The 9,812-nt window shown below is 46.6% G+C and overlaps 1 protein-coding gene across 1 annotated transcript; it reads right to left on the bottom strand.

Moving 5' to 3' along the window:
• Positions 1–7,408: 7,408 nt before the first annotated feature.
• Positions 7,409–8,266, bottom strand: LOC144167021 (uncharacterized). Its single transcript, XM_077696422.1, has one exon. It carries the CDS (start codon positions 8,264–8,266, stop codon positions 7,409–7,411), a length of 858 nt encoding a protein of 285 aa, XP_077552548.1.
• Between the last annotated feature and the right edge of the window lie 1,546 nt (positions 8,267–9,812).

The following is a 9,812-nucleotide window of genomic DNA, read 5'->3' as shown; positions in this document are numbered from 1 at the left end:
GCACCGCTAAAGCTTAAATTACTGCTGTTCAAGACACTTATTCGACCAAAATTGGAATACGCTACGAGTATTTGGGACCCTCACCACACTAATCTAATTAACGCACTTGAACTGGTACTCAATAACTGGGTTCGTTTTGTACTCTCCAATAACCAAGGTGCAAGTATAACTGCCATGAAGTCAAACATTGGGCTTCCATTATTATGATGCCAGCAAAAGATTTCTTGCTAACTTTGTTCCATAAACTTTATCACCACATCGCCCTTCGCGATGAACTGATCCGCAAGACTTTGTACTTTTCTTCTCATATAGATCATCGTCACAAAGTGGGTATTCAGCCAAGCATCACGAAGAAATTTTATCAGTCTTTTTTCCACTTACATCTCGGGAATGGAACCACCTGCCCAAAGAAATTGTTATGATTGCCAATAACCATTTGTTTCGAGCATGCGTAGCAAACGTTGTATAATTAGGAGCAACGTTATGTATCTTTTTCATTAACAATTTCACTGTATTTGTATTTGCTATTTTTTTACTTGTAGCCACTCCCCTCTGTAATGCCTCTGACCCTGAGGGTATATAAATAATAATAAAAATCACATGAACAAGTAAGATTATGTGATGCCAAAAAAATATCACTGGAAAGAGGCTGGCGAGTCACCACTGCTTCACCAGTTCACCTTAATGCCTAGATTATTTGTTTAAAGTTTGTGATAACACTGCTATTGTTGCCAGGACAGTGCAGTGGTTTATTCAACCAATCTCATATTTTGTCTTCATGACCCCTTTAACATTTGATGATGGTTGGATGTTCATGGCACAAGGCCAACTGGGGCAAAGAGCGCCAAAAGAAGTCATATATGAGGGGTGAAACCCTAAACACTACGAAAAGTCAGCAAAAACAAAAGTAAAATCACAAAACGACAATGAGCATGGCTGGTGTATAGGGCCAGGGAGTTATCACGCTTGGTATGAAATAAGGTATCAAAATTGAACTTCTTCTAAATATTTAAAAACGCACTTGACAGAAAACATGGGATCGTCAGAGAGGAAAAATGCTGGTTGTAGTGGGACGTGTAGTCTGTATAGCTGTGGGAAGTGTTGGCGTCGTGTTGTGTGAAGTGCTTTGCATTGAATGAGTATGTGAACTACGGATAGGGCCTCTCCACACCTGCCACACTGGGGTCTTGAAGACCCCGTGAGGAGATACGAGTGTGTGACGTGTGTGCCCCATCCGTAGCCTAGCAAGGGCAACTTCTGTGTATCTGTTGCGTGTGTCAGTGGTGTATGGTCCCAAGCGTGGTTTTATAACGTGTAACTTGTTATCTGTTTGTTCACTCCAGTGTGTTTGCCATCTGTTGCGAAGTTGGTGTCTGATGTGTGGCTTCATGTCTGTGTATGGCACTGTTGCTATGTCCATTGTATTCAATAGTGTAGCTGCATTGGCCATTCAATCTGCGGTTTCGTTCCCGGCAATTCCAGAGTGCCCTGGAACCCAACAGAAAGTTATTTGAAGGTTTGATGCATATGCAGACATGATAGCCTTAAAAACATGACTGATGACAAAGTTTTTAGAATGCTTTCCTGATGCAAGTGCTTGTACAACGCTAAGAGAGTCCGTGTACACGATGGATTTTAGGATTTGATGTTGGACTATGTGATTCATTACCATTAAAATACCGTATGCTTCCGCTGTGAATATAGTGCTACAAAGGTTCATTGTTTTACTGACGTTAAAGGTTGGCCCATGCGCAGCACAAGCCACAGCAGTTGCAGTCTTGGACGCATCACTGTAAAACTCTTCACAGCGGTACTTATGATGCACAAACAAGAAATGCTGCAGAATCGCAATCCTTGGTGACCTGTTCTCGCTAAACTGCATAAAAGACAGGTCACATGACACAGAGCGGAGATGCCATGGTGGAATTGAATCAATGATGGGCGTCTTGTGAATGCCTGAAAACGAGACTTGTAGCTCAGAGGCTTATTCTCGCACTCTTAGAGGAAACGGCATGGAGATTGATGGACGATTTAAAAAGAGTTGCTGTGAGGATGCATCATTATGGTCGGAGTAAAAGGATGATTTGTCATAGACGTGATTTTTGAGGCATATAAAACGTCCATGTACACCCTCTGGTGATCTAGGGACCATTTATTGCATTCTACATAGAGACTTTGGACAGGGCTAGTGCGAAAAGCACGGCATGCGAGGCGTTGCCCTAAATGCAGCACCGGGTCCAGCATTTTTAGTGCCGTGTTTGTTGCGCACCCATATACAACACTGCCGTAGTCCAAGCGGGATCCCACTAGGGCGCTATAAACCCGCAGAAGGAGTTTCCTGTCTGCACCATACGACTGGTGGGAGAGAACTTTGAGAATATTCATAGTTTTTAGGCATTTTTGCTTAAGATGTTTCAAGTGTGGAACAAATGTTAGCTTGTTATCGAATATTATGCCCGGAGGCAGCGGCGTTGGCGATCTACATGGGTCGTTCTCTACCCGCCTTACCAGCCCGCCCTGTAGCTAGGCCGCCCTGGCCGTACCATCAAGTGACCGGCAACCGGCCTCTCATTCGACTCCACAGTCTGTGGATGGGAAACGCAGTCGAGCAATCCGCGGGTGTCCCATTACTAGCGACTGCGAACCTGCCCCAGGTTGTAGAGGCATTTGTGGATGCTGGGGCCCAAGACGGCGTTTTAACTACAGCGATCGTATGCCCCTCTCATCAAGAAGCAAACCAAAACTGTGCTTATGAAACACTCCGCACCTGGCCTTCTATGCTGGCGGACCTTACAGCCATCCGGGACGGACTGCAAGCTCTCCTACCGGCACTTCTTGAAGCTCCTGGAAGTTTTACGGCACAAATTTACACGGACTCAACGGCGGCATACGGGATTTGCGACGTGTAGCCTCCAACTCGTCTGTCTCAAGAGACATTCATGACCTGCTGGACACGTGGCCCTGCCCTCTCCGACTGTCGTGGATACGGCGTGATACTATCACCGCTCATATTGCGGCGGATAGTTTCTGTCACGTTACGTCGGTTCCACGGCCCCTGCCCTTGCTGACAACTGACCCACATGACCAATTTGTCCAAATAAAGGAAGATCTGCGTCGCGCCACACGTGCTCTCATCCCACCGTGTGGAACAGACCTTCCCAGTGGGCTCGCTCGCTGGGAGGAGGTCCTGCTGCGTAGACTACGAGTTGGGGTGGCCCTCTCTCCTGCGGTAACCCGGGCGTGGCCACCGCGATACCATGCCCCGTTTTCCACGACCTGCCCCTTCTGTACGGCTCCTGCCAAAGACACCGACACCAACCACCTGCTATGGACGTGCCCTTCACTGAGTGCACCGAGATCCCGCCACCTTCGCGGCACAGGCCTGCATCCGGGGAGATCCCCCGATCTTCAGCGATGGCTGTGGGGGCCCCACCACCGTTGTCTTCTAGACTTCATCCGGGAAACGGGTGCAAACTTGTACCTGTAGGAACTTATGCCAAAGGGCATACTGTCGCAATTAAAAAATATTATGCCTAAAAACTTGTGCTCCTTTTTAACAGGAATTGAAACGCCATTCAGAGTAATATCTGGGTCCGGATGGATCCCGCGCTTTTTGGAGAACACAACACAAGAACTTTTTCCTGGATTGAGTTTAAAACCATTCTTGTCTGCCCAGCTGGCAAGTTTTTTAACACCAAGCTGGACCTGACGTTCACAGATTGACATATTACAAGATATAAAAGATACCTGTACGTCGTCTACATACATAGAGTAAGAAACGGTAGGTGGCAATGCCTTCCCAAGAGAGTTCATTTTAATTATAAAAAGAGTACAGCTTAGAACTCCACCTTGCGGCACGCCGTTTTCTAGCACATGAATCCTTGACAGTGCGTTACCAGCTCTCACGCGAAACGTTCTTTGGGACAGATAACTAGCCACAGTGTTGACCATATGGCCCGAAACACCGAAAGACTTCAGGTCACTGAGGATCCCGTAGCGCCAAGCGGTGTCGTAGGCCTTCTCGAGATCGAAAAACACAGTTAAACAATACTGCTTATGCACAAAGGCCTCCTTGATGTACGAGTCAAGTGCGACGAGTTCATCGTTCGTCGATCGCCCCACCCTGAAGCCTGCCTGGCAGCTCTCGAGAAGACCGTTGTACTCAAGGAAGTACACGAGCCTGCGATTTATCATCTCGAAGAGCTTGCACAGGCAGCTCGTCAGGGCAATAGGACTGTAACTTGAGGGGGATGACGGGTCCTTTCCCTCCTTCAAGAAAGCTACAACTATAGCCTCCTTCCAAGAGTTTGGAATGTGCCCCGAAAGCCAAATCTTGTTATATAGGTGTAAGAGTGTTAGAAGAGTGTCTGGGTGCAGGTGTTGTATCATTGTGTATGTGATGTTGTCTGGGCCTGGAGCTGAGGGTTTACACGTGCTCAAAGCAGCCCTCAGCTCGTGCAGTGAAAACTCTGAGTTATAAGAAGATGTAATACCACCCCACTGGGTGGTATTACATAAGGGGTGGATACACAGGAAAAGAAAACATTTCAACACATTCATTTTCGCAGCACAGGTGATTTGTAACATTTGCAATGAAGGATGATGGGCAGGTGCTTGAAACAATGGAGCAGGGAAGGTCGTTCCAATCCTTGACGGCGCGGGGGAAAAAAGAAGCGGCAAAAGTGACAGTTCTGTTGCGATAACGGGACACTTGAAGTGGATGGCTTGTGCGGTGTGAAATGTATGTCGGAAGGAGGATGTAAGGAGCTGCATTGAGGGAAGAATGAAAAAAATTATGAAAGAGGGAAAGGGTGGCGGTACGACGGCGAACAGAGAGGGGTGATAAACCGGATTGTGCTTTTAAGGATGAAACGCTGATGTCGTACGAGTACTGCGAATGAATGAATCGAACGGCGCGATTTTGGACAGATTCCAGGTCGTTAATGAGGTATGTTTGGGGCGGGTTCCATATGGGGGAGGCATATTCGAGTTTTGATCTGATGAGGGACTGATATGCCAGTAACTTCACATGATTTGGTGCATGACGTAGGTGACGCTTCAAGAAGCCCAGAGTTTTATTTGCCGATGAAATGACGTTAGTAATATGCGCATTCCAAGTAAGATCGCAATGCAATGTGACACCAAGATACTTGAAGGATGGTTGCGACTGTACAGGGACGTTGGCGATATGATCAGAAAAAAATGAAAGGATTTTTACGGCGGGAAAACGTAACAAGTTTGCATTTGTTAGGGTTAAGAGACAAAAGCCAATTATCGCACCATTCTTGAATGTGGTTAAGATCTTTCTGGAGAAGAGTTTGGTCGTGAGTGCTAGTTACTGTCCGATAGATTACACAGTCATCTGCAAACATGCGGATTTTGCAGGATACGCTGAGGGGTAGGTCGTTAATATATATTAGAAACAGGAGAGGGCCAAGAACTGAACCTTGAGGTACACCTGATGTTACTTTGAGATACGCGGAAGATTTATTATTGACATGCACGAACTGAGAACGGTTAGTTAGAAATGCTTTGATCCAATTTAGTACACTTGGGTCTAAGTTTAACTGGGATAGTTTTAGCATTAGTCTTTGGTGGGGTACTGTGTCGAATGCCTTTGCGTAATCAAGAAAGATTGCGTCAGTTTGTAAGTTGTTGTCAAGGTTAGCATGCAAATCGTGTAGAAATATTGCTAGTTGTGTTTCGCAGGAGAATCCTTTCCTAAAACCATGCTGGCTGGGGTGAAAAAAGTTGTTAGAATCTAGAAAGTTTACAATCTGAGAGTAGATAACATGTTCCATGATTTTGCACGGGACGCTTGTTAAAGAAATGGGGCGGTAGTTCAATGGACAGTTCTTATTACCTGATTTGTAGATGGGAACGACCTTGCCCATGTTCCAGTCATCTGGAAGAATGCCTGTGGAGAGCGACTGCGCATACATCAAGCACAGAAATGGGGCGATGGTTTCATGAATGTTTTTTAACACTTTTGAATTAATATCGTCAATGCCACCTGATGAGGACAGTTTCATGTTTTGAATAACACATGAAATACCATCTGCGCCAAAAACAATTGAACACATACAGGATGTCATCAGCACCGGGGCAGGAGGGGAAGGTACGCTGGATTCGTTAGTAAATACAGATGAAAACGCGTCGTTAAAAACATCAGCGCATTGATTATCTGAAAGCACGTTACCGGAGTCATTAGTAAGGTGGATGGTGCTGGTAGACCGAGGGTTCACGATTTGCCAGAATTTTCATGTGTTATCGGTTAACAGGGCTGGTAAATCATTGTTCAAAAACGTATCTTTCGCGTTAGTAATAGCGGTGGTATATTCTTTTTCGGCTGTGTGGTATTTTGCCCAAGCGTAAGGCGTTTCTTTTGTTTTTGCTGTGCGAAAAAGGCGCTTTTTTCTATTCGCTAGTCTCTTTAGTTTGTTTGTAAACCACGGTTTCTGCGGCGTGCTACGGAATGATTTTGTGGAGATAAATTTGCCAGTTAGTTCATTCATCTTTCTTTTAAAGATCCCCCAGTTATCGTTCACAGATCGGGAATGAAAGCCATGTTCGAAGACTGGAAAGAAGTTTTCGAGCTCGTTGTTTATGGCCTCATAATTACCTTTATCGTATAAGGTAATTGTTTTCTTGAGTTTGTCGCGCCGCTCAAGAGGGAAGGAAAAATCTGCATGTATTACTCTGTGGTCACTAATTTCGGGTAAGTATGAAATCGACGATAAGGAATCCGGACGTAGGTTAGTATTAAATCTAGGATGTTAGCACAGCCGCCTGCTATGCGCGTGGTCTCTGACACTACTTGAGATAAGTTAAAATTCAAACAAACGTCTATAAAATCTTTCGTTTCGACATCGTATGCCGACGAGAGTGCAGGGTTATGCCAATCAATTTTCGGAAAATTAAAGTCACCAAAAAGTAAGATGTGGGCGTTAAGGTAGGTGGTCGTGAGTGTGCTCATTATATTGTTTAAATCACGTGAAAAACCTGTATTGGTGTTTGGTGGCCTGTAGCACACCCCGAGTAGGAATGTTTGAGGGGAAGCATGGCAAATCAGCCACAAAATTTCGAGGTCAGATTTTATGTCGACAGCAGAACAGGGTATTTCTGGGCCAACAGCAATTAGCACACCATCTCCCCGGCCGCGTTTGCGGTCGGTGCGGAATAACTGAAAATCTGGTAAATCCGAGAGCACTTCGGCGTCAGTAACTTCATTGGTTAGCCAAGTTTCTGTTAGGACCAGAATATTGCTGTTGGAAGACGCCACGACGTTAGACACGAGCTGACACTTCGGCATGAGACTGCGAATATTAGTAAATATAACAGAAAAAGAAAGTTCATTTCGTGATTGGATTTAGCGGTGGTGCGGTTTAGTCTGCGGGCGGGGTGATCGCTATGCGACTTCTATGACCGATTGTGATGCGTGGTCAAAAATGTACCGTTTGGAGCCCATGTGTAAAGTTTTGAAGCGTATCTCGAATTTTTCTGATTTCTGCTTGGCGAGAGCAACGAGATGACGACGGGCAGTACGAACCGAGAGGGAATAATCTTCGCCAATGCTGAAATCTGTTCCTTTCAACTTTTTGGCATTTGAGAGGGTGTTTTCTTTGGTTTTGTAGAATGTGAACCTGACAATTATCGGGCGGCAACGATCAGTGCTGTGGCGGCCGAGGCGATGCGCTCGATCTATTTCTTTCGGGTCAATTTTTATTTCCAAGTTTTCAGGACAGTGGTTAATAATAAGTTCTTCTGTTTCAATATTTGTTTCTTTGGCGTTAGTATCTGGAAGGTTATAGAAGATTAAGTTATTGCGGCGTGACCGGTTTTCTGCGTCATCCAGCCGTTTTTCAAGTTCGGAAACTAACTTTGTGGTTGCGGTAGTGTCGGCTTGAATTGCGGCGATGTCAGCTCGTATGGGCACAATATTCTGGTAATGGCGTTCTAGTTCGGTCATGCGCTTCCCCAAATCCGACAATGTTTTGTCGGTTGTTAGGAGCTGCTTCTTCACTTCTTCAAAATCGGATATTAGTTTGCTTTGTCCAGCGCTAATTTTTCCGAGTTCTGCGAGGATTTCGTTCATTTCCGGACCAGGGTTAGTTTCAATGTCGCCAGATAACAACAACAGTACAGAGTAAACAGCATGTAAACACTCGGCAAGGATAGCGACAAGACACTGTGGGCCCGGCAGCTGCACTAGAAAGTAATCACTTGATTCTTTCGCGTAGAGACTGCTGTGCTTACTAACCTGCATTGTTGGGATGAACGGGTAAGCGAACTGCATTGTGTCACAGCTGCCAAGCCCACAAGCTGACGCCGGTGACCGTTCGCGATATATAGGTGCTCGGAGTGGTGATGTTGACTTCGATGGGGCTGTCCAAGGTGAAGTGGGGGAGGAGTAGTCAAGCCATGGCGCTGGCAACAGCGTCGGAGCGGTAGCGCAGGGGGGAGGGCCAGTGCCTGCTTCGCCATTGCCAGGAAGGAAGCTGCATTTCGACGACGGGTCCAACGGAGTGATTGCCAGGCCAGGCAGCAGCAGGCGAACGATGGTTGCAAGGAACACCTGCATTGTTGGGATGAACGGGTAAGTGAACTGCATTGTGTCACAGCTGCCAAGCCCAGAGTACAGAGTAAACAGCATGTAAACACTCGGCAAGGATAGCGACAAGACACTGTGGGCCCGGCAGCTGCACTAGAAAGTAATCACTTCATTTTTTCGCGTAGAGACTGCTGTGCTTACTAACCTGCATTGTTGGGATGAACGGGTAAGCGAACTGCATTGTGTCACAGTGTTGTGCGAGTTTCTCAGCCTGGTCTTCGAGTGTGTCCCCTGTAGTGCTGACCAGAGGCAGGCTGTGTGTTTGTTGTCCCTTGAGTTTACGTATTCGTGTCCATACTTTCCGTGTGTCTGTGTAGGAGTTTATTGATGTTACGAATGTACGCCAACTCTCTCGTTTTGCCTCACGGCGCACACGTTTTCCTAACGCCTTGGCCCGTTTGAACAAGAGGAGGTTTCCCGACGTGGGGTACCGACGAAGGATACCCCACGCCTTGTTCTGGGCCTCTCGCGCCCGCCTACAGTCGTCATTCCACAACGGCCTCCGCTGGTTGCGCGGGGCACCAGAGGCGTGGAGAATGGACCTTTCGGCGGCGTCGAGGATGTGCGCCGTGAGCAGTTGGGTAGCTTCTTCAACCTGTAGGTGTCCTATGGATGTGCGGTGTAGTTTGGATGTCTCTGTAAACGTATTCCAGTTTGCTCTTGCTTCATTGAACTTGTTTTGCGAAGATGGACTGCATGGGCCTTTACCTATATACGTTAGTGAGGTGGGGAAGTGGTCACTACCGTATGGGTCAGTGCCCACACCCCACTCCAGAAGAGGAAAGAGAACTGCGGAGCCAATCGCCAAGTCAAGATATGATCCCCTAGTAGCATAAATTGTTGCCGCAACGTTTCTGCCGTGTTGCCAATGTTGTGTAACGTTAGGCAACGTTACACAACGTGGTGACAATGTTGCCAAATGTGGGCCAACGTTGGACACATTCAGCAACATTGACGCAACGTTTACAAACAACGTATAGGCAACGTTGCCTGTATGCACGTTTTTTCACGTTGCAGCAATGTTGCCAAATGTGGGCCAACGTTGGACACATTCAGCAACATTGACGCAACGTTTACAAACAACGTATAGGCAACGTTACCAGTATGCACGTTTTTTCACGTTGCAGCAATGTTGCCAAATGTGGGCCAACGTTGGGCACATTCAACAACATTCACGCAACGTTTACAAACAACGGATGGG

The sequence above is a fragment of the Haemaphysalis longicornis genome, unplaced genomic scaffold, assembly GCF_048455015.1.
Source record: "Haemaphysalis longicornis isolate Haplotype H1 unplaced genomic scaffold, Haemaphysalis longicornis Haplotype H1 scaffold_2, whole genome shotgun sequence".
Taxonomy (NCBI): domain Eukaryota; kingdom Metazoa; phylum Arthropoda; class Arachnida; order Ixodida; family Ixodidae; genus Haemaphysalis; species Haemaphysalis longicornis.
The sequence above is the reverse complement of the archived record's forward strand: the minus strand, read 5'-3'. Positions and strand labels throughout refer to the sequence as shown.